Below are 24,715 nucleotides of genomic sequence, written 5' to 3'. Positions count from 1 at the left end.
GATGGCCAGGAACTTCAATTATAGACTAGTTTGGATGACAGGTATGCATCACCACACCTAACTCTATTCTTCTCTTTAACAAAGATTTGAAGACCTCGTGGTTGTCATTTTCTCTTACTAAGCTAGCGGTTGTCATTTTCTCTTACTAAGCTAGTGTGGTGGCTCATTTATACAATCCCAGGACCCAGGAGTATGTCCATAAGTTTGAGACTAGTCTACATAGACTAGTCTGAGTTCCAGTGTAACCCAAGGCCTACTATTAAAACAACTGAAAAGAAAAATTAATAAGCAAAGTATCAAATTCCTGTGTAGGTGCGAGGGCTAGAGAGATGGCTCAGGGGTTGAGTGCTTCCTGCTTGCTCCCCAACTCCACCTTCAAAGTGCTCTTGTCCCCTGATCGCTGTGGGCACCTATACATGTTCTCTCTCTCTCTCTCTCTCTCTCTCTCTCTCTCTCTCTCTCTCTCTGAGGAAAGGAAGGAGGAGAAAAGGAGACCGAGAATATGTGGAATCAGCTAAGTGGTTAATTAGCTGTGGAAAGAAGAGAACATGCAAAGGCAGCATATGCACAACAAAATTTAAAGCATTTCAAATGTTTGCAGTGACATTTGAAACTCGCCAATTCAATAACATTTTTGGAAAACCCATTTCTTTGGCACAATATCTCAACACAGTATCTCAACAGCTCTGTGAGCATCCAACGATTCGGGGAAAAAAAAAACCGAAGAAAGGTCACTTAAAATGCATAACCATGGATGTCAAGAAAAGTAGCTTCGAGAAGTCCCATTGGCATAACAATAAGATGCAGCGAATTGAAATTTATCTCCTTCACTCTATGTATCCAGTGTTCCCCTACACTTCATGCATCACTTTGAGGAAACAGGACCGCCTCACTCCTTCTGTATACAAGGTACTGGCATTTCTATTTAGTAGGGCACAAAGGACCCGCATCCTGACACCAAAGCTTACTAACGTTTCTGGCTGGTCCACAAGGCAGAAGCATTACGCAATGTAAGAGTTTGTCATTGTACAAAGAGAAACTCTCCTACATGCACTGCAGCGTCTGACCATGCGCAATATTATTCCCAAGGCCTGGGCCAGTTGAGAAAACCCACGCTCACGTGGAGACGAGAGCCCAATGGCGGAAGCACACGAGTTCCACGCAGGCGCATACGCGGACTGAACCCGGCTATTTGTGACTCTTCGTCCGGGACGCACGGTACGCAGGCTTTATCCCTCCCTCGGGATCAGAATCGAAGGAATACGTGGTTCCTGGCAAACGCTCTTTGCGCTTGCCGCCACCGGCGCTTGTCCTGATTGGCTGGCTTGGTCGGGAGGCAGGCAGGGGACCCATTTGGGCAGGGAACCACTTCCCGAAGCGCGAGGCAGGAAGTCATCCTGTTCCTCTAGTGTCGGCAGAGGAGAGTGCCGGCTGCGGAGACAGTGGAGACCGGGTGCTGGGTGGGCAGGCGGGCGTTCGTGTCCTGCGGCAGTTGCGAGCCGGCCTCCATCGCAGCGCCACGGCCCGCTTCGTCAGCCTCGAGCCCCGCGCGGCTGCCCGGGGGGCTATTGCAGGCTCCCTGAAGTCGCTCCTCGGGGCAGCGACCCAGGCTTCGCCTGGGCCACCGGCCGAGGATCTGGCTCCCTGCTGCAAAACAGCCACTCATCTCTCCGCGTCCGCCCTCCCGGCGGTGAGCCACCAAGACCCTGGTCCAGAGAGACTGCCTTGGACCTGGGACTAAACTGATCGGAAACGCCAGCCTCGGGCCACCACAGACCGGGCTCTGCGTTATCTCTGATATGTCACCGACCATCTCCAACAAGGACAGCAGTCGGCAGCGGCGGTCAGGCATGTTCAGCCACGCTCTGGATATGAAGAGTGGCCCGCTGCCGCCGGGCGGCTGGGATGACAGTCACCGGGACTTGGTGGGCGGGGAAGGGGACCGAGAAGCTCTTCTTGGAGATGCCGACCCCGGTGACTTCCCAAAAGCCCCACGGAGCTACAGAGCCGAACTGAGTAGCATTTTGTTATTGCTCTTTCTTTACGTGCTTCAAGGCATTCCCTTAGGCCTGGCGGGGAGCATCCCCCTCATTTTGCAGAGCAAAAATGTTAGCTATACAGACCAGGCTTTCTTCAGTTTTGTCTTCTGGCCTTTCAGTCTTAAGTTACTCTGGGCTCCTTTGGTTGATGCTGTCTACTTTAAGAACTTCGGTCGTCGCAAGTCCTGGCTAGTCCCCACGCAGTATATACTAGGAATCTTCATGATATATTTATCTACTCAAGTGGACCATTTACTCGGAAATACTGATGGCAGAACGCCCGATGTCGTTGCTCTGACTGTGACATTCTTTTTGTTTGAATTCCTGGCTGCCACACAGGACATCGCTGTGGACGGTTGGGCCTTAACTATGTTATCCCGGGAAAACGTGGGCTATGCATCCACATGCAATTCTGTGGGCCAAACAGCAGGCTATTTTTTGGGCAATGTTTTGTTTTTGGCTCTTGAATCTGCAGACTTTTGTAACAAATATTTGCGGTTTCATCCTCAACCCAGGGGAATCGTTACCCTTTCAGGTTTGTATTTAAACTATTAAACTGTTAGGTTTATTTATGCTTATGAATGCCTTCGACGAAACTTTAGATGGGAGCTCTCTTTTGCTTGCATTTGATTTTTATGTTTAATGATGCACAAGATGTTTTCCTAAATTTCTCTTTAGAATTAACATATTGGCTTCCGTTATGAGATTTTCATTCATGCATATATGTATGTACTTTGCTCACAATCAATTCCATAATACACCTGCTCTCTCTGCCTCCCTTAGTCGTCTTAGAGTACACACACACACACACACTTTTTTCCCCTTCATCTAGATTCTTTGTAGGAGAGAGACTATGTGACATTTCTTTTCTGGTGTTGGATTATTTCTGAATTCTGTTTACTGGATTTCTTTAAAAGGGTCTTTATGGCCAACCTCAAATTCAGTCCTGCTTTAGCCTACTAATGCTGGCTTTTAAATTTTTATATATACTTATATATATGGTAGATGACCTAAGCATATTTTCTGGGGGTTTCCTTTGTTTTGTTTTCTGTTTTATTAAAGTGTGCTTCTCTCAAGTATTCTTAATGCCAGCCCATCACATTAACACAATCATCAGGACTCTTAAGTGGATAAGGAAAAGCAGCAGATAAAATAACAGAATTCTGAGGTAAAGATCCATGGGTCTTCCTTCACCTGACCAATAAGTGCACATTTTAAAACTATGGGCCACATGGTTCACATTTCTCTCTTGTGTTTTGGTGGGTTGAGTGTCTCGTTTCTTGCTTTCTGATCTTTCCCCACCTTTACTCTTTCACAAGTAGTCCTCAGCTAGCTATCTACCGAATGCCAAGGTTAGTTAATATCAGCATCCTGGAGTTGGCTAAGTGACAGGATTCTGAGGGACCTCCTGCAAAGAAAGAGCATGTGTGCCAACCAGGAACCGTAGAGATGGACATTGGAGAGGCCCAGAATAGCCACCCATTAACCGTGGTAGACCTAACAGTTGGCTTTCTTCTTGGCTGAATCATTGTTTAAGCTGATGTGGTTTTCTGAATAACTGGAATTTGAACTTTGTTCTCCAGAAGATTCTACAATAACTTACTTTTAAAATTTAAGTTTTCTGTCTGTAGTGGACTTTTGATTTTGTTTAAAACATTTTGGGTTAAAGAGGTTTTTCATTTTAATGTTTACACATACCACATCACTAGTTTGGAGGTTTCTGTAATTTGGTAATAATGTAACTATGTTTTTGTTTTTGTGTCCCTGGTGCTGGGAAATGAATCCAGTACTCCTGCATAAAAAGCAAACTATCTTCTGTTGTGCTAAGTCCCAATTCCATTTACCAGTGAGATGTTTTTTTTCCATTTTTCCCTCCCAGTGCTAGGGCTCTGTTATTCACCTTTGTCTGGCTTTCAGTTTTCTTTTTCTTTTCTTTTTTTTTTTTTTAAATATTTATTTATTACATATACAGTGCTCTATGTACATGTACATCTGCAGGCCAGAGGAGGACATCAGATCACATTATAGATGGTTGTGAGCCACCATGTGGTTGCTGGGAATTGAACTCATGACCTCTGGAACTCACATGACCTCTGAAAGAGCAGTCAGTGCTTTTAACCTCCGAGCCATCTCTCCAGTCCTGGCTTTCAGTTTTCAACAGGAGTCTAGACTGGCCTAAACTTCTATCCGCTAAGGATCCACATACATAATTATGCGCCCCCATGCCCAGTTTATCTAGCTAGTGGTTTTGAGGAATTTAAAGAACATGGAATCATATGAAGGGAATATCATTGCCTAGGTAAATAAAGAGATAAACAGATCTAGAAAATCTGTGTAGTAGAAGCCATGACTTAAACAAAACTGCCAAGGGCTTGAGAGATGGCTCTGCTGATAAGGGCTCTTGTGGCTCTTGCAGAGGTCCTGAGTTTGGTTCCTGGCACCTATATGATGGCTTACTTAACTCCAGTTTCAGGGGATCCAGTATCCTCTTCTGGGCCCCACACACACCAGGAATGCAGACTGCACTTATTTACATGCAGGGAAAACAATAATACACATGAGAGTAAACTATAATTTTTAAAAATCTTGTGATTAATTACAGGTACTGCGGAAGAAATACAGTGAAAAAGAACCGTTTCAACATTTAGAAAGCAGTAATGTAGACAACAAATTGAGAATAGGAATGATGGGATGGGATAAAATATTGAGGAAACAAAACCATTAGTTCTACGGACTGGCTTTATCATAGTTGCAAGACAGTCCTGAACTTGGAGTGGGCTTTCCAAGAACCTGCAGAAGCAAAGAGAGACCCTTAAACAGCAAGGGACAAATAATCCACAAGGATGAAAGAACATGCCTTTGATTTTTTTTCTTTTTTTTTTGTTTGCTTTTTTCCCCCCAAGACAGTATTTCCCTGTGTAGCCTTGGCTGTCCTAGACTCGCTTTGTAGACCAGGCTGGCCTCGAACTCACAGTGATCTACCTGCTTCTGCCGCCCGGAGTGCTGGGATTACAGGTGTGTGCTACTGTGCCCAGCTTGTTGTTTTCATTTTTATGATGAGGAAATTGCTGTCAAGCAACTAATTTAAGACAGATGTACCTTGAGTTTAGGTGGTTGTGGTTTTTAATCTGCTTTTTTGCCTCAGTTAGAGGCAAGAAGTTAGGAAAGAGGTAAGAAGTTAGGAAAAGCCTCAAGGAAAGCCTTAAGTTCTAAACATGTATTGATTGGTCAGGCTTTAAAAAAAAAATCAGACAGATACAACATTGTGAATCCCGGTATCTGAAAACATCACCGATTTATAGCATGCCTTAGAGATGGCTCAGAGGTTAAGAGCACTGACTTATCTTCCAGAGGTCTTGAGTTGAATTCCCAGCAACCACATGGTAGCTCACAACCATTTATAATGTGATCTGATGCCTTCTTCTGGCATGCAGGTGCACATGCAGGCACAGCATTGTATACATAATAAATAAGTAAACAAAGCTTTAAAAAGAAAACAAATTATAGGTTAAAGTCTTAACTTTTTAATTGACCTTGTCTGAGCCACCATGTAAGGTGCTGGGAACCAAACATGAGTCCTGTGGAAGAGCAGCCAACACTCACAGCCCCTGCATGGCTTTTCAGTTTGTTTTAAAATGCGATAGGTGTTGTAAATGGGAGTCAATCAGAGAAAAAGAGGGTACATTTCTCTGAAAAAATAAACAAAGCTAATGGCTTAAATAAAATATGTACTAGTAAAACAGTACTTAATATTCATTTTTGAGCAAGGAAGAAAGCAGAGCAATATCTCCTTAGTGATAAATTTGTCTTGCAGTACTAATTAACATTTTGTGTAACTAGAAATGCTTTTTAGAATTTAAGCAAGCCTAAGTGGTTCATTACTAAATAGATAAGCTATTCTTTTTTTTCTCTTTCTCTAATATTGGCTGTAATGCATTGTTTATTACTCATGTTAGGCTTAAATTATTGCACTGGGAGATCAGTCAGCAGGTGAAAAGGGCTTGTACCTCAAGCTTAAGACTTGATTTTAGTTACTGGAACCCACACTGGAGAGAGAGAACCAACTCCCAAAAGTTGCCCTTGGACCTTCACGTGTGCTCCGTGACATGTGTGCCTGGGCATGTGCACAGACACAGTAATAAGTGGGATATTACTTTTCTTTCAGCTGTGTAGGGAGAAGTTAGGTGACCCTTGTGGGATAGTAAAGGGTTTTTTTTTTTGTACTACTAGCAAATGAAACTAATGTTAGCGATTTGAAATTATGCATGTGCTACGATTTATTCAACCATCCCCAAGTTTAATGTGTAACATTTTTAAAGTAAAATTTATCTTAGAAAATTAAAAACAGAATTCTTTTTTTTTTTAACCTTAAAACAACTTTTAGGTCTAAGAAATGGGTTAGAAGTTAAGGATTCAGTACTGCTCTTGCAAAGTACTAAAGTTTGATTTTTAGTATCCATGTTGGATTCTTCACAAACACCTGTACTTCCAACTTCAGGAGAACTGGCTCCTATGGCTGCTGTCCTAGGCCCCTGTGCAAACATACATGTACGCCACCCATCCACACTTACACATAATTAGAGTAATTTGAAAAGTTAAGTCAGCGTTTAGGAAGGCACTAGAGAGATGGGTGAGCAGCTAGCTTGCTTGCTACTCTTCCAGCGGATGCTAATTAACTGCCTTTAACTCCAGCTCTGGAGATCCAACAGCCTCATTTGGTCTCTACAGGAACTTACACACACACTACATACATTCACAGAGACACAACTATATACACATAGGTCAAATAAAATTATTATTTTTAAGTAAGTATTGATCAATGTCTATAGTATAAAGTTCTTGAATTTAGTCCTCTTTTTGCCTCCAAAGAGACTAAGTAATGATCATGGTGGGTCTTTCATATCAATATAGACAAATATAGGGAGTTAGAACTTATCTTTAAATATTGGTAACAAATGAAGCAGTAGATTCAGGGAAAATTAAAAACCAGAGACGGACACCCCAAAAAGAAGATTGTAAAGCCTTTCTAACACAAAGCAAAGGGAAAATGGCACTAGCTGTTCTCTTTACCAAGTAATATCTAGGAAATGCTTTTGTATGAAAGGCCCATCCATCTACAAAGTACACTGTATACTTTAAAAATATTTTATTTCAAATACATCATTCTGAAATTTCCTTCCTTTTTAGAAGATGCTGGGGCTTGAGTCCAGGACCTCCTGTGGGTAAACTGTGCTGTGCAACGAATTGTAGAAATAGTCCTGTATTAGCTATTAGATAAAATTTACCAATAAAACAAATTGTAGGACCTCACTAATTATAAGTAGTGTCCTATTTTCATTTTTACTGTGTTCATAAAAACAACTTGAGTCAACAAAATAAAGATAACTTTTTTGTTCCTAGAGAATTAAAAATGCAAAACACGAAACTCCTGATTTTACTTACCCATTTAGGCACAATGGTATGTAAGTCTTATATTTATTTACACATGCATGTTATTAAATTTAATTTTTTTCTTGAGTTCACTGTTCCCACTGGTTGGAATATAATTGATAATTATTTAGTTGAACAAAAGGTAATTTCTTTTTAAATTGTCTTGGTTTTGATGCTTTTATTTTTTACTCCTAGCACAGTCTTCAAAGTTTATTTTTATTATTAGGTCCTTTTTTCAGACAAGGTCTCTCTCCCCTCCCTCTGTCCCTGCCTCCGTCCTTCCGTCCTTGTCTCCCTCCCTGTCTCCCTCCCTCCTTTTCTCTCTCCTTCCTTCTCTTTTCCTCTGCAATTCATTGTGTAGACCAGGTAAGCCTCCCCCTGCTTCCCAAGTGCAGGGATTAAAGGTGTGCAGATGTGTTAGCAGTACTTTTATATATTTAAGTTCATAAGTTTTAAAGTTTTCATTTAATGTGTGTGTGTTAGAGAGAGAGAGAATGTTCGTGAGTCAGTTCAGCCCCAGACCTGGCTTTTTAAAACTTATTTTAAACTAAGCATAGACTTATAAGAAGTTGCAAGGAAATGTTCAGAGGAGTCTCATAAACCTTTCTTCAGCTTTCCCTTGCCAGCATCATGTATACCTATAGTATAATATTAAAATATTGTCTTACTATTTTAATATTAAGCGCCTAAGGATGCCTAGGGACCTGAATTTCAATCTCTGACTCACACAATGGAAAACGAAAACTGACTCCCACAAGTAATCCTTTGACCACCAAATACATACGTGTACATAAGTAGTAACTATCAAACCAGAAATTGATGTGGATATAAGCTATAGCCTTTATTCAGATGTCATAGTTGAACTTTGGACATGGGTGAGTATATATGTGATTATGTATGTGTTTCCATGCATTTTTGCTCCTTGTATATATAGCCTTTGTAACTAACATGACAATCATGGCTGACTGATTGGTTTACTTTAAGATTCCTTTGTGTTGTCATTGTCTGTTTTGTTTTGTTTTTTTTTAAACGGAAGACAGACAGCTTCACTGTGTAGCCTAAGCCTTCTTGGCCATCCTAGAGTTATTACATAATCCTGGCTGAACTAAACTTGTGGTCTTCCTGCCTTGGCCTACCAATTGCTAGGATTGCAAGAGTTAGCTATGATCTGGCCTTTTGATTTTTATAATTTTGTTGTTGTTTGTTTGTTTGTTTTTGAGATACAGTTTCTCTGTGTAGTCTTGGCTGTCCTGAACTCACTTTTGTAGACCAGGCTGGCCTTGAACTCTCAGAGATCCACCTGGCTTTGCCTCGCAGAGTGCTGGGATTATAGGTATGAGCCTCCATACCAGGCCCCAAGATGAGATTGTACAGTATATTTCCTTTGGAAGATGACCGACCCTTTTCAGTCAAAGAAGTTCCCATTTCATCTATGTTGCTGCATGCATTAGGATGATTTGCTAGTTCTTAGCTTTTATTTATTAATGTGTACATATACATAGTGTGTTTGTATATAAGTAGGGGCACTTGTGCCCCAGTATGCCTGTGGCTGAGAGGACACATTTCAGAGTTGCTTCTCTACTTCCACTTTGAGATATTGGGATGAAACTCAGGGTATCAGGTTTGTGTGGCAAGCCCTTCACCTGCTGGACCGCCTCGCTGTTCCCTGTCCTTTATAGTAGTGTGGAAAGTTTCATTTGTTAGACACATTTCATCACACATGTATTGAAGGATTCTCTGTAGTCTCCAGCTTGGGGCTTTCCTGTCTGAAAATGAGTCTTTATTCCTTGTGTACAGGGCAAATGCTGAGCCTTTGCGAGTCCACTTTCAGTTTTGAAAGGCCCTGCTGCAGTATTTCTTGGCACAGCCCGGCCTTTTGTTTTGTTTGGGGCATTCACAGTCCTCCTCCACTAGCCTCTCAAGTGCTGGGGTTACAAGTATAACCACTGTGTGGTACTGCTTGTGTGTGTGTGTGTGTGTGTGTGTGTGTGTGTGTACTAACCCCCAATGAATAGCTCATTTTCTTTCTATGCTTGCCAGCATTTGGTATTCTTGCTGTTTTTCATTTTCCTGACTTTGATCATTTCAGTCTTTGTTTTTACAGACTACTATGAATTACAAAGGAATATTGGAACCTGATGTGGTAGTGTTTTGGGTTTTGAGATAAAGTTTTATTTTTATGCAGCTCTGGCTAGTCTGAAAGTTCCTGTGTAGACCAGGCTGGCCTCAAGTCGGAAAGAGCCACCTGCCTCTGCCTGGGATTAAAGGTGTGCACTACCATGCCTGATTCTATTTCCGTATTAGAATTTGTTGGGAAAAGTCTGTAGCATGAGGTCCCAGCCACTCTAGAACCACACTATGAGCTCTACAATGGGCGCTATATACGAAGATATATTAGGTGGCTTCTTTCAGTATTTCAAGATGGATATTATTTGTGTGTCTGTGTATGCACATTTATGTGTATGTGCCTGTGGAGGTCAGAGGTCAGCATTTTGGAGTCAGCTCTCCTTTACCTTTATGTGGGTGCTGGGGTTGCACTCAGGGGGTCAGACTCATGCAGCTCATACAGTGCCTTTACTGGGCAGGTTGCAGGTTCCCCAACCCTGAGCTTCAGGTGAGTTGTACTGCTTTCCTCCTGAGTTTATAATGGACGCTAGAATGCCAGGCTTTATGTAAATATGTGTTTTGTTGCTTTCTTTGTTTTTGCTTTCTGACATAGGGTTTCTCTGCTTGGCACTGGCTGTCCTAGAACTTACTCTGTTGTCCAGGCTGACCTCGAACTCAGAGATCCTGCCTGCCTCCACCTCCAGAGTCCAGGGATCAAAGGCGACTGTCACCACCACTTATCTAGCCTTTATATTTTTATTCTTCAGTGGAGAAGTGCTACATGATCTTAATATCTGCATTCATAGGTACATTAGGCAAGTTTTTGTGGGGACTTCAGAATATTTAGTCAAAAATCATACTTGTGAGAGTTGGACATCAGCTTTGTCACCTTGGTCTTGCATCCATACACAGTCGTGCTGTGGAGCTGATGGCATACTTTCATAGTTATTGGTACACTCTACTATGGAAATGGTATCGGTAAGCAGTACACAAGTGGTCAGTGTGTTTAGTGATTGTGCTAATAGGAATGCCTAAGCTTTCTGAGCTGTTGGCTTTTCACTCTGCGATGCATGTGAGGTGCCAAAAGAGACTCAGAATTCTGGCTCTGTGAGTGCCCCATGTGACTGCTTCCTGTCATTCATGCTGGTATTTTTCCTTTCTCAAAGGACAGGGAACTCAGAAGTAGCCTCACCTGTGCATATTGCAGAAGCTTGCTTAATTTACTAAGATCTTTCTGTTAGCAGTGTCATAAAGGAATTAAATTCTAGATGAAGATTTTTTTTCATTAAAGTTGTTAAGCTCTACTGAGCAAATTATTTATTTTTTCTTGCATTTTTCCTAGAGAAATTAAGCTCCTATAATATAACTGGCACATCTTTAATTTAAGTCTTACCAGAAGACTTTTAATTGGAATTTCTGTTAGCAGCCCTTATAAAGCACAAACAAAAAAAAAATCTTAATGAAAATACTACTGTAAGTGAAACTCTCCAAACAGTTAATCATTCGTCTTATTTTAAGATTCATTTTTATTATTTTTAATTGTGTATGTGGGGGTGGGTGAGTATACGCATGTGAGGACAAGTGTCTGGAGGGCAGAGGCACGCACACTGGAGCTGGAGTTACAGGCCACAGGTGTGAGTACTGGGAGCACTTTAAGGCCAATGTATTTGAGTCTGAATCAAGGGGATAGGCAGCTCCAAAGCCAGTTTCTTAGTGAGCAAACATCATGTGACATTTTATCATATAATGTATGTTACAGAGGGGACATGTGTAAACATGCTTTATATATTTATATCTTGTGGTGTGTGTTCTATCACTGTCCCTTCCAGCTGTTAGGAAGATTCTTCTGGAGCATTATTCTCGCTCACCTGTACGCTTGTTGAAGCTCTTCAGGTGAATCAATACAGACAGTGCACCCTGTCTTCATTTATCATCCACAGATACTGCAGAGAGGTTAATAAGAGACTAACATGCTAAAAAGTTGAGAAATAAATGAAATATCTGAGCTGGCAAAAAGAGCTCAGTGGGTACTTGGCATGCAAGCCTGACCGTCTGAGTTCAATTCCTAGAACCTATGGTGGAAACAGGCTCCCCCAAGTTGTGCATTTCCACCTGCATTCTCAAAACACACACACACACATACACACACACACACACACACACACACACACACACACACGTGCGCGTGCCCTTGTACCCACATGCACACTCACACTCAAGGGCCTGGGAGGACTGATGTATATGTGGTTGATTTGGAGTGGGTGCTTACTTTTTTATTTTAAAACAGGGCTACTTTAGCTAAGGCTGGTTTTGAACTCATTGTCTAGTGAAGGATTAACCTGAACCTTATTAACCTTATGGCTCCACCTCCCACGTGCTAGAATCATGGGCATGTTCAGCACACCTGGCTGTTTTTCTTTTTTTGAGACAGGGTCCTGCTCTATATCTTAGGCTGGCTTTGAGTTAACTTTGTAGCCCAGGCTAGCCTCAGACACTCTTGCCTCAGCTCCTTGAGTGCTGGAATTTCAGGTGTGCACTGCCATGCTTGCTTGATTCAATGATGGATTCTTTATCATTTAAATTGTCATAATTTACCATGCACAATGCTTGGGTATATAAGTATAAGTAATGAACCTTAAGGGATATGACAATCATTTCCTTCCACTTCCTACTTCTTTCCCAGTGTACAGTGACAAGAAAGGTATTTATAAAATTTAATTGTACCTGTAACCTCCCCTTCCCCAGGTAAGTATCTGTCAGTTTGAACGTACATGTGTAACACAGCTGGGACTGGTTTCCCTCATTCACCTCAAACCTGAGGTTTAGAGCATAATTTAAAAAAAATTTTTTTAGGTTAAGAAAAGTTGTGTTTTATTCAGTGTCAATGAAGTTGTTTCAAAAATTAATTATAGACTGAAACATTCTTAATTTCAGATTTTCTATTTTTCTGGGGAACTGTATTTTTAATAACAACAACATTAGTAGCCCTTCTGAAAAAAGAAAACAAAGAAGCGGCAGCAGTAAAAGAAGAGACACAAGGGATCACAGACACTTACAAGCTGCTGTTTGCAATTATTAAAATGCCAGCAGTTCTGGCATTTTGCCTTCTGATTCTAACTTCAAAGGTAAGAGATTTTTAAACAAATTTTTCATTATCATGGAATACTTTGAATGTCTTTTCATAAGTCATTTTCTAATACGGTAGGATTTAACAATGAAAGGCAATACTTCCTGCCTACTAAATATAGTTTAAAAGTGCTGTTATCACATATCACTTCTCAGTCAGCTGTGTTCACAGCGGTAATGGCTAGAATGAGCATGATCACCTCGAAGGGACAGCAGCCTTCTGTTGTGAGGAGCATCTCCTTAATATTGCAGCCTTCTGTTGTGAGGAGCGTCTCCTTAATATTGCAGCCTTCTGTTGTGAGGAGCAGTTCCTTAATATTGCAGCCTTCTGTTGTGAGGAGCATCTCCTTAATATTGCAGCGTTGTGTTGTGAGGAGCAGTTCCTTAATATTGCAGCCTTCTGTTGTGAGGAGCATCTCCTTAATATTGCAGCCTTGTGTTGTGAGGAGCAGTTCCTTAATATTGTAGCCTTCTGCTGTGAGGAGCGTCTCCTTAATATTGCAGCCTTCTGTTGTGAGGAGCATCTCCTTAATATTGCAGCCTTGTATTGTGAGGAGCATCTCCTTAATATTGCAGCCTTCTGTTGTGAGGAGCATCTCCTTAATATTGCAGCCTTGTGTTGTGAGGAGCATCTCCTTAATATTGGGGTGTGAGGGTGTGGCTTATAGAGAAGGGACAGCAGCCTTGTGTTGTGAGGAGCATCTCCTTAATATTGGGGTGTGATGGTGTGGCTTACAGAGAAGGGACAGCAGCCTTCTGTTGTGAGGAGCATTTCCTTAATATTGTAGCCTTCTGTTGTGAGGAGCATTTCCTTAATATTGGGGTGTGAGGGTGTGGCTTACAGAAGAGGTAGAGAAGAGTGTGAGTATTTAGAAATTACTTTAAAATCTATTAATTTTTTTTAATATTGAAAGGAAATCTACCATAAGACAAATGAAATTACCAGTAACTTACATTCTTCATTAAGATTTCTTTGCTTGGTTGGATGGTTGGATGGTGGCCACACCTTTAGTCCCTTGAGAGGCAGAGGCAGGCAGGTCTCTGTGAGTTTGAGGCCAGCCACATCTACAGAGTGAATTCCAGGACAGCCAAGCCTACAGAGAGAAACCATGTCTTGAAAAAAACAAACAAAAAGCAAAACAAAACAAAAAACTACAAGAAAGGTAAACAAGTATATTTTGCTATAATAGGCTGTAGCCTATTCCCAAACTCTAGACTATTCCAGTATTTTCTTTTGAAATCCATCTACACGAACACGCTACTCTTATGACAGGCCTCGAGTAAATGTGGTAGCTTCATTGTTTTCATTTTAATAAAAATTTACTTCTCTTTAAGGATGGAAAAGTAAAGTTAGAAGAAAGGTTGGTGGAAGATGACATCATATCCAGTTACATTAGTTAGAGAGGAACACTTTTTGGTGTGCTTCTTTGTTTTGTATTATTTTTAGATAGAGTCTCACTATTCAGCCCTTGTTTGCCTAGAACTCTGTATGTAGACCAGGCTGGCCTTGAACTCACAGAGATCTTCTTGCCTTTGACATGCTCTGTCTTCATTCTTGTTGAGCTCCTTCCTTTTCTCTGTCATAGGTGTGCATGTATCTGTGTATATACTTATTTCACATATGTTTTTACACATATAGTTTAAAAGGATAATTTAATCATCCTGTACATACTTTTATAGTTATTTTGTTTTACTCCAAACATATTCCTGTATCATTCAGTATTTTTAAGTATATTTTTAATAATGTTGATTAATAGTCATAGTGTGTAATTTTGCTTTTTTGTTGTTGTTGTTTTTTTGTTGTTGTTGTTTGACAGAGTCTAACTCTGTAGCTCTGGCTGTCCTGGAACTCACTCTGTAGACCAGGCTGGCCTCAAACTCACAGAGATCCACCTGCTTTTGCTTCCCGAGTGCTGGGATTAAAGGTTGCTATGGGTTTTTAGTGAGACAATATCACTTAGCTCAGGAGGGGTCTTCAAACTTAGTATGTACCTAATGATGATAACATTGAATATATTTTTAATAAAAGATGTATTTATTCTTGTTTTATGTATATGACTGTTTTTCCTGCTATATGACTGTTTTTCCTGCATGTATGCTTTTGTACCACATGTATGCTACACCTCTGAAGGCCAGAAGAGGTCCTGGAAACTGAATCCATGTCCTCTGGCAGAGTTCTTAACCATGTAGCCTTCTTCTAAGTCTAATGTTGAACTTTTGAGTTCCCTACAGTAAGGTGGAACTATTGTTTTTCTTAAATGATGTTTTTTTTTTCTCAATTAAGTTATTCAGGAGAGCTTGTGATAGGCACTAGTTAGTCTGGAATGAAGTAAGAACAAGGCATATGGACATAGTAGTAAACGCCTTTAATCTTAGCATGTGGGAGGCAGAGGCAGGAAGATCTCTGAGTTTAAGGCCAGCTTGGCCTACACAGCAAGTTCCACAATAGCCAGGGCTACATAGAGAGACCCTATTTCAACAAGTGCCCCCTAACAAAAAGGAAGCCAGAAGTGTTGATAAACACCTGTAATCCTAGCACTTGTGAGATTTGGAGGTAGAGGCAGAAAGTTAGGAGTTCAAGGCTAGTCTTAGCTACAAGACATACATAAGATCTTTTCTCCAAAAATCAAAACATGAACAAGAGCAACGAAATCATAATATAGAATTGGAGGCCAACCTAGAATATATAAGACCCTGTGTCAGAAAAGCTGAAAGGTCAGAGGTGGAGAGATGGCTCAGTGTTTGAGAGCACTACATATTCTTCCAGAGGACCTGGGTTCAAGTCTCAGTACCTACATGTGGTTCACCGCCATCACTGGCTCCAGTTCTAGATCTGATGTCCTCTTCTGACCTCTACAGTCACCAGGCACACATGAAGTACACAGACATACATGCAAGCAAAGCACTAATACACATGAAAGAATGAAAAACAAAACTTGAAGCTGGACAGTGGTGGAACACGCCTTTAATCCCAACATTTGTTAGGCTCTGTACAGACCAGGCTGGCCACAAACTCACAGAGATTGAGCCGCCTCGGCCTCCCTAGTGCTGGGACTAAAAGGCGTGTGCTACCTTTCTAGTATACTGTTTTGTTATAATTGATTTTGAAATGTTAGATGTACTTGGACATTTTTATTCTCACTTATGGGAAATCATCAATTTACTTGAATTAAATTTATTTATAGATAACCAGAAATTTTTCTTATAAATTTCTGGTACAGAAAGCAGTAGGTAGAATTCTTAACATATAATAGATTGAGTTGGTATTTTTTGTTTTTGTTTTTGTGGTTATTGTTGTTTTTGAGACAAGGTCTCTTTACATTGCCCTGGCGGTCCTAGAATTTACTCTGTAGACCAGGCTGGCCTTGAACTTACAGAGAACTGCCTGCCTCTGTATCCTGAGTGCTGGGATTAAAGGCGTACCACTTCAACCAACTGTTTTTTGCTTTTTTGAGACAAGGTCTCACTATGTCGCCCAAGCTGTCCTGAAACTAACTGTGTAGAGCAGGGCAGCCTAGAACTCACAGTGGTCTGCCTGCTGCTGCCACCTCCTGAACACTGAGAATAAAGGCCCAGGTTTAACTTTTTCAAAGTGGAAACTTAGTTGTAGCTAAAACTATCTACCGTTCTACCAATATTGCTTATTCTATTATTTTCACTACATAGTGTTAGTATACCATAGTGCAATATATACCTCCTATAGCTTGGCAGCTCTGCTCTTGTGCCTGACGGGGTGAGTGATGAAACTGAAGGGTTACAGTACCTGCATGTGTTCTGACATGGCATCTCGTGTGTCAGAAGCTCAGCCACTTCTGTTTTTATGTTGCAGATTGGCTTTTCAGCAGCAGATGCTGTGACAGGCCTGAAGCTGGTCGAAGAGGGAGTGCCTAAAGAGCACCTAGCCCTGCTGGCTGTTCCAATGGTCCCTCTGCAGATAATACTGCCGCTCATTATCAGCAAGTACACTGCAGGTCCCCAGCCACTAAACATATTTTACAAAGCCATGCCCTACAGGTAACAACAGAGTCTGCCAGATAACAAAGGCTGTCTTTAGTATTGTTCATGTCAGGGTAGAGTGGGTGGGTGGGGCTGGGGGGTGGCATAACGCATCTTTAATGTCAGTGTCATTTAGGTGCACTTTTTCTCTTTTGTTGTAGGGGGAGCAGTGTTTTTGTTCTGTTATTGTTGTTTTGAAGCAGTGTCTCACTGTTATTTTGGTTACTCTGGAACTTACTGTGTAGACCAGGCTGACCTCAGAGATCTATTAGCCTCTGCCTCCTAAGTCTGAGATTAAAGACGTGTGCCACCATGCCTGGCTCTAGCCATTTTTAATACAGGTTATTCTTTAACCTAAAATGGATATCAATTCAGTGTTTCTCTTTTTGTAGATTACTGCTTGGATTAGAATACGCCCTACTTGTTTGGTGGACTCCTAAAGTAGAGCATCAAGGAGGATTCCCTATATATTACTATATTATAGTGCTGCTGAGTTACGCACTACATCAGGTAAGCTAAGAGGTAAACTGTTGAGTGAAATGAAAGTGTGGCTGTGTATGTGTGTGTGTGTGTGTGTGTGTAATGTGCACATGATTAGGTAGGTATGTGGCCCTAGCCAGCACAGGATGTTGGGTATCTTACTCTATCACTGCAGCTTGCCATTGTGGCTAGGCTGGCCGGCTAGCTAGCAAGCTCTCTGATGATCTGCCTGGTTCTGCTCCAAAAGCTGGAGTTACAGGCACCTACCCACTCATGTGTGAGGATGTGAATTCAAGTCCTCATGGTTGTAGAGCAAGCTCTCTTACATACTGAGCTGTCGTGTAGTCCTTGAACAAAACTTCATGGCTACTTTAATGAAATTGAAGGTGTCCATATGAATATTTGATGGTGATTTTAAGTCTAATGTCTTTTAAAACTTAGTAAGTTTTAGTCATTAAAAAAAGGAATTTAGACTGGGAGGAGGGAAATGGATACAATCTGAATGTAAAGTAAATTAAAAAGAAAGGGAAGGAGGGAGAAAGAAAGGAAGGAAGGAAGGAAGGAAGGAAGAAGCCAGGCGCAGTGGCATACACCTGTAATCCCAGCACTCAAGGAGGCGAAGGCAGGTGGATCTCTGTGAGTTCGAGGCCAGTGTGCTCTACAAAGCGAGTTCAAGACAACCAAGGCTACACAGAGATACCCTGATTCAAAAAAAAAAAAGTTTATCCATTCATTTTTCTTTAAAAATTTCATTTATTAAGAATTTATTATACTTCAGAATTTATCCCAATGCTAAGTTTACTCTTACTAAGTAAGTATACCTTGGTCTATTTTTGGATGTAGGAGGTGGTGTTTTTGATTATTTTTGTTTTTGAGACAGGTTCTGCTAATATAACCAAGCCTAGGTTTGAACTCACTATGTAGCTCACACTGGCCTGAAACTGGAACTCACATTGATTTTCCTGCCTCACGTCAGTCTTCCAAACGCAGGGATAATAGGTAAGCAACTGTACCTGGTGCAGATTTGGATTCTTTCATTAATTTTCATTGTCTTTTCTTAAGATAGAGATATCGATACCCGATGTAAGGCTGTAATCTTTGACTTAGATGTTGTAATAAAAAATTACTCTGTATAATATTGCTAGTATATAGTAAAGAGTCACTGAGTTGTTTTTTTTTTAAACAAAACTAGTCCAAATCTTTTGAAAGATATATATGAATTTCTTGGGTTTTGACTGAAACCTTAACAGTCTCAAATGGTTTTTGTTTTGTTTTGTTTTTATATACACAATTAAATAATTTAGACTCCAGGTATGGTAATACCACACCTGCAATCCCAACATTTTAGAGGTGGAATCAGGAAGATCTGGAGTTCAAGGGCAGCCTTGGCTAAATAGTGAATTAAAGGCTAGCCTGGACTACATGAGACTGTCTCAAAATAACAACTACAATCAATCAGTCAATCAAGGAGAATTTCTTAGATGGTCATATCTAACCAACCATATGTTTCTAAAATTATTGAGGCCAATATGTCAAATACGTATTTCTTTATATTTTGCACAAAGTGATACTATGTACAAAATGGGAATTAAAAAGGAGCATTTGGTTCAGTCCGTGCCTTACTGCCTTTCCGGGGGAGGGAGGAGGGAGGGCGTTGTGTAGACTATGTTATTATAGTCCAAAGGCTTATCTCTTTGGCATTTGATTTTCATGGAAAACTTTTCAAAGTGTATTCAGAGATGCTTGATAATCACACAGGCCTTAAAGGAGCAAAGATTCAAGGCCTCTGAGACACAAAGAATGATGTATGGCAGCTGCATCATCCTTTCTGTTGTGTGAAGCGAGCCTCTGTTGTGTGAAAGCAGCTGGCTTGGTGCCGAAAGTAACTGCGTAGGTCAAAGCCAAAACCTTTGTCATTTGTGGAATTTATATGTTAAGGTTATCAGAAAGCTTAACCACGAAAGGCACTTTTTCAGTTTTGTAAGACTTAATGTGACTCTGTTCCACCACTGAGCTGCCTCTTCCTGCCTCTGTATTCACTTTAGAATTCTTTTTGTTGTTGTTGTTGTTTGTTTGTTTTTTTAAATAAACACTTCATGGAGTACTGCTCAAAGGAATATTGCTTTGGAAGTAGTTTCTATCTTTCTAATGAACCGTTAGTTAATTTTTGCCCCTTTTTGGTTATTTTTGAGACCATGTTTGTCCCCGACCAGCCTTAAACATGAAATCCTCCTGTCTCTGCCTCTCAAGCACTAGGATAAAAGATGTGTGTCTCCATTCCTGTCTTTCAGTTTTTATCTCCTAAGGGTTTTTTTCCTCTTTAGTTTGTCTTGATAAATTTTGACTAACAATTATTTTTGTTTGTTTGTTTGGTTGGTTGGTTGGTTGGTTGGTTGGCTGACTGGCTTTTTGAGATAAGGTTTCTCTGTGTAGCCTTGGCTGTCCTGGACGCTTTGTAGACCAGACTGGCCTTGAACTCACAGCGATCCACCTGCCTCTGCCTCCCAAGTACTGGGATTAAAGGTGTGCGCCACCACCCCAGCCTTTATATTCTTTTATATCGCTTATCACTAACATTGGAAGTATAAGCACATATCCACTTTTTGTTGTGTTTACATCTATAATATAAATGTATATATAGGCATATATTCATGTAGAGTACACATAGGAATTGTGCTGTTTACTGTCTGCATCCTTCAGTGCCACCTTACTAGTTATTTTCCCTTCAGTCTTCTTTGGCTGTATATGGTAGAATGAATTTTTTACCTTTGTCCTAGGAGTACAGTGTGTGCACTTCTAGTATGTTTTACTTTAATTCTTTAATTCCTGTTTCTCCAGCTTATAATACATTCAAGAGAATAGCAATATTTTTAAATTCATCTTTATATTGTCATGTTCTTAAAGTATGGCTTATAATATGTACTCAAGAAATGCTTGTTGAATTGAATTCAATACAAATTATGAAAATTTGCCAGGCTTGGTGCCACACACCTGTAATCCCAGCACTAGTGGAGCCAGAGGCAAGCAGATCTCTGTGAGTTCCAGGACAGCCTGGTCTAAAAGCTCCTCCAGGACAGCCAAGGCTACACAGAGAAAACCTGTCTCTAAAGAAACAGAATATGAAAAGTTAATTTTTAAGTTTTATGACTTTGATGTTCCTAACTTAAAGCACAGTTTTATGTCTGATCATAGAAGTCAGAAAACAGGGCTCTTAGTTTATGCTTCCTGCTTGGTGTCCCACCCCACCCCCGTGCTCGATCCTGAATACGCTCCTCTACCACCACCCCTCCCCAAAAATAAAAGAGCCTTTCCTTCCACCATTTCAGTGTGTCCCTTCTTCTCGCAGGTCACTCTGTACAGCATGTACGTGTCGATAATGGCCTTCAATGCCAAGGTCAGCGACCCTCTTATTGGAGGAACATACATGACCCTTCTGAACACCGTGTCCAATCTGGGAGGGAACTGGCCTGCTACAGTAGCTCTTTGGCTAGTGGATCCCCTCACAGTGAAGGAGTGTGTGGGAGCGTCAAACCAGAACTGTCGGACACCCGATGCGATCGAAGTAAGTGTGTTTTAGTTTTGTCTTAGTAACAGTGAACAAGTTTTGAAATATGATGACTGTGTCTGTAAATCATATATACCCATAGTTTATAGTATGGAAACGTACACATTTTAGCTTAGGAGTAATTACAGATTTGTATCAGTAAGACTAGCTTAGGTAAAAGTGCTTCTCAGCAAAAGAAGACAGTCTGTCTCCCATATTGAGTATCAGTGAACTGCTTACATATGTAAAAATAATAGCTAACTTCTGCAGGGCTAAGAGAGAGACTCCACTGGCTCTTGATACACAGCAACTGTAGCTAAAGTTGAATGGTGAATGACTCATTGGTAAATTTCTTCAATTTACCAATACCTGGGCCAGGCATGGTGAGGCAGAAGGAGGCAGGTCTCCGTGGACTCCAGGCTAGCCTAGTCTACATAAGGGAATTGCAGAATAGCCAGGTCTATATAGTGAGCCCTGTCTCAGACAAACCAAACTAATTTTGTCTAGTTTTAGAATAAATTCATTGGAAATTTCTTCACATTTTCAAATACAAAAACAGTCCATTTTGAAAATCAGTATCGTTTGCAGTGAGTACTCAAAATTGTTTTAAATCTTAAAAACTAAGTAAGTGAAATATTTGAAATAAGTAAAATTCTGAAAAAATGTATTTGATTAATCCTCTTAGTTATAAAGTAGAAATATTAGTTCTTGAATACTCCGTATGAAATCACAGAATGTGGCCCGGGGAGAGGTCAGCTGGTGTAGTGCTTGCCTCACATGCACAGCGCTCTGGGTTGACAGGCTTGGTGACATATGCCTATAGTCCCATCACTTGAGAGGTGGAAGGAAGCGGTTCAGAAGTTCAGGGCTGTCCTCAGGTACACAGCTTGAAGGCAGCCTAGGCTATCTGAGACCATATGAACAAACAACAAGAGAAAAAGAAGTTACAGAATATTTCTTATAATTTTATCTTTATAGCTTTGCAAAAAACTTGGCGGCTCATGTGTTACAGCTCTGGATGGTTATTATGTGGAATCCATTATCTGTGTTTTCATTGGATTTGGTTGGTGGTTCTTTCTTGGTCCAAAATTCAAAAAGTTACAGGATGAAGGACCATCCTCATGGAAGTGCAAAAGAAACAACTAATGCCAACATTACTGGACATTCTAGAAGGTAACTGTAGTTTAGTTTTACTGAGAAAGCTATGATAATCAGTGTGTAGAGGTGTAAAATATTGTTTAAATAGGGAAATTTTTACTTTAAAATGCCAAATAGTTAAAAAATAGAGATTTCTTTGTATGTTTGAACATATTTTTCCTTGCCTTGTCAATGTATTTAAAGTTTACTTAAGGCCAAGAAACAACTCTTTTGGTTGTATTACTTGATTGCTGTTAATTTACTGACCAAAGCATATTTTACGCTGCAATGGACTAGTCATGGGTGGTCACCATGCTGTCAAGTATTGTTGTTAGTACCTGTCATTGACTTGTATTTAACATTTTGGTACAATGTATCAAGTAAGACAAAGCTTAATATTCAGGTACTAACTGAGTAGTTTGACCTTATTGGAAGTTAATTCTCACTTTGAATTGTAAACTTATAAAAAATATATGTGGAATTTAATGCAAAGAAAATGTAGACTACTAAAACATTGAGTTGTTTTTCTGACCATAACCACATTGTACAAATGAATCTGTTAAAAATAACTATTTTAAATGTACTTTGTGCTTTTGTAAGCATGAAAGATTTATAAAAAGATTATCCAAACTATTTTTTTATAAAATGAAAGCTATGGTTTTTAATTTATTGATTTCCCTATCTCTCCCTCCCTTTTAGAGAAGCAATTTTGATTTCTTGTTAACTCTTGCCTTAGGTTTACAAACGATTTTGGTCATGGCACACAGACATCTAATGAGGGAATCAGGTTTGTGGTGTGTGTGTGATTATGGCTGTTGTAAAAATAAAAATTAAATGTCATTCTTACTGTAGTTTTTTAAAATTACTGTGAAAAGAAAATGTAAACTTACAATTAAATAAAAATTTAAACAAGTAACATCATAAATCTCAAAGCTACTGTTTTAAAAGGAGAGATTTTGTGTGCCTTTGACAAATTACATCACTATGGGAAATTATTTTTTAATCTTAACTAAGCACCTTATTAGTGAAAATTTATCTTAGTTTATGCCAAATCAAGAATGGTATTTCTGGGCTGGGCATGGTGGCACACACCTTTAATCCCAACACTGGGGAGACAGAGGCAGGTGGATCGCTGTGAGTTCGAGGCCAGCCTGGTCTATAAAGTGAGTCCAGGACAGCCAAGGCTACACAGAGAAACCCTGTCTTGAAAAAAAAAATCCAAAAAGAATGTTATTTCTGTTTCTTCAAACACATGTTTTTATTTGTAAAGGATAATTTTCAGTTGAGAGTCGCTAGGCCAAGAGAAGTAGAAACGAGAACAGCAGTTTCCACCGTGCCACATGTGCTCTGCGTGCTGAGAGGCTTTGAGCCAGGGCTGCACTGTGCAGCTCTCATTTCCTAGGGCTCTGTAGACCAGGTGCCTTTTCTTACGCAATGTCTTTATGAGGTTCATCAGTATGTACAGTGCCTCTATGAGATTGGGCCATATGACATCCTTCTCAAAAGAAGGAAGAGGTGAGCTGAGTGTGGTGTACACACCTTCACCCCAGCACTCAGGAGGGAGAGGCAGGACTGAGATGTGGCCCTGTGCTAAGAGAGAAGCTTCAGAAGCTAGATCTTCTCAGGAAAGGCAGGACACTCTACAAGGCTTGCTTGTTCTCTAGGGAGGACCTGTGTTGCTTCTGCCATCACTGCGACACATTCCCTGACAACAGCGCCTGTGAGGAGAGGGTTATTTTGTTTTGCTGTTTCAGAAGGATGTTCTCCATCACAATAGAGAAGACATGGCAGGACGCCTCAACTCTGCTGTAGGAATCTGTGGCTGCTTGTTCACTTAGTAGCAGACAGGAGACAGAGTGTGTGCAGGGTAGGGACCAGGAGAAGAAAAACTCAAACCAGAGTGACCCACTTTGACCAGTGCTACCTCTTAAAGCTTCCGTGGCATGCAAAATAGCAACACAAGCTGGGGAAAGCACTCCAAATAGCCTAAAAGGGACATTTCAGATTCAAACTGTAGTAGAACTCATAACGAAATACCAAGACTGGGTGGCTTGAGAGAATTTGTTTTCTTTCATTTTGGATGCCTAAAATCGACGTGTTAGTTGTAGAGGTCTCCCTGAATTGAGAGTCACTCTCCCAAGGTGTCTGCCACAGCCCTCTTCCGCCTGGTGCAACACTCCCTGCCTTCTCATCCTTATTCTCCCCACTCCTCAGCCTTAGCTTCTTGAAAGCCCTGTCTCCAAATGCTGTGATACTGAGGATTAGGACTCAGATTCTGGATTTTGAAAAAACATACATCTCAGTCCCAGATTTTATTGTATATAAATTTTCAAGGGAAGATGGGACTTGGTGCCATGGAGACATCTTTATTTTATAAAATCTGGAGAAAATGAACTTGTCTTCTTTCTGGAAACAAATGTTCCAAAGGCCAAGATCCTCTAGGACAATTTATTTTTAACTAAGAACCAAGATTTATCTTTCTCTCTTTGAAGGAGGTTAGGGTTTCTGCACAGCTGCCAATTACAACTGCTCAGATTGATACTTTGGGACTCTTCATCTGTTATCCAAACTCCAATGTATGTAGGCTTTTATCACTGACAAACTCTTACTAATATGGCTGTTATTGTTTTTCTGCCGTTAAGAATTGGCTCTGGGGAACCAATATAGTTATAAAAATTAAATCTGTCCCTGCTACAGAAACTTTGTGTGTACTTTCAGGACAGTGTAAATATAGATCTTGAAAACAGACATTTTAAAGCTGGGTGTTACCCAGGAGGCTGGGGCAGGAGGAGCAGCAGAAGCTAAGGGAAATAAGACTCTCTTTGAAAAAAGAAAGAAAGAAAGAAAGAAAGAAAGA

At 40.5% G+C, this 24,715-nt stretch overlaps 1 protein-coding gene across 3 annotated transcripts; it reads left to right on the top strand.

Moving 5' to 3' along the window:
• Positions 1-1,252: 1,252 nt before the first annotated feature.
• SLC33A1 (solute carrier family 33 member 1) lies at positions 1,253-22,783 on the top strand. Of its 3 annotated transcripts, XM_084769122.1 has the most exons (7): positions 1,253-2,574; positions 12,510-12,700; positions 16,531-16,715; positions 17,090-17,207; positions 20,524-20,739; positions 21,700-21,894; positions 22,595-22,783. In XM_084769122.1, the coding sequence occupies exons 1-6, from the start codon at positions 1,800-1,802 to the stop codon at positions 21,865-21,867; spliced, it is 1,653 nt and encodes a 550-aa protein (XP_084625248.1). In that variant the 5' UTR covers positions 1,253-1,799; the 3' UTR covers positions 21,868-21,894; positions 22,595-22,783. The 3 variants fall into 3 exon arrangements, with proteins under 3 accessions (XP_084625248.1, XP_084625247.1, XP_084625249.1); XM_084769121.1 differs by having other exon boundaries at positions 1,254-2,574; positions 21,700-22,783; XM_084769123.1 differs by lacking the exon at positions 12,510-12,700 and having other exon boundaries at positions 2,285-2,574; positions 21,700-22,783.
• Positions 22,784-24,715: the final 1,932 nt, after the last annotated feature.

Source organism: Acomys minous (genome assembly GCF_964271855.1).
Source record: "Acomys minous genome assembly, chromosome: 19".
NCBI lineage: Eukaryota > Metazoa > Chordata > Mammalia > Rodentia > Muridae > Acomys > Acomys minous.
Note: the sequence above shows the minus strand (reverse complement) of the source record. Positions and strands in the feature narration are given on the sequence as shown.

What these genes read in the sequence shown, in the direction of transcription:
- SLC33A1 (XM_084769122.1), top strand. Translation starts at nt 1,800, where the DNA reads ATGTCACCGACCATCTCCAACAAGGACAGCAGTCGGCAGCGGCGGTCA. An exon ending in TTCTGATTCTAACTTCAAAG is followed by an intron (nt 12,701 to 16,530) that starts GTAAGAGATTTT and finishes TTTATGTTGCAG; the next exon opens with ATTGGCTTTTCAGCAGCAGA. An exon ending in TGAGTTACGCACTACATCAG is followed by an intron (nt 17,208 to 20,523) that starts GTAAGCTAAGAG and finishes TTCTTCTCGCAG; the next exon opens with GTCACTCTGTACAGCATGTA.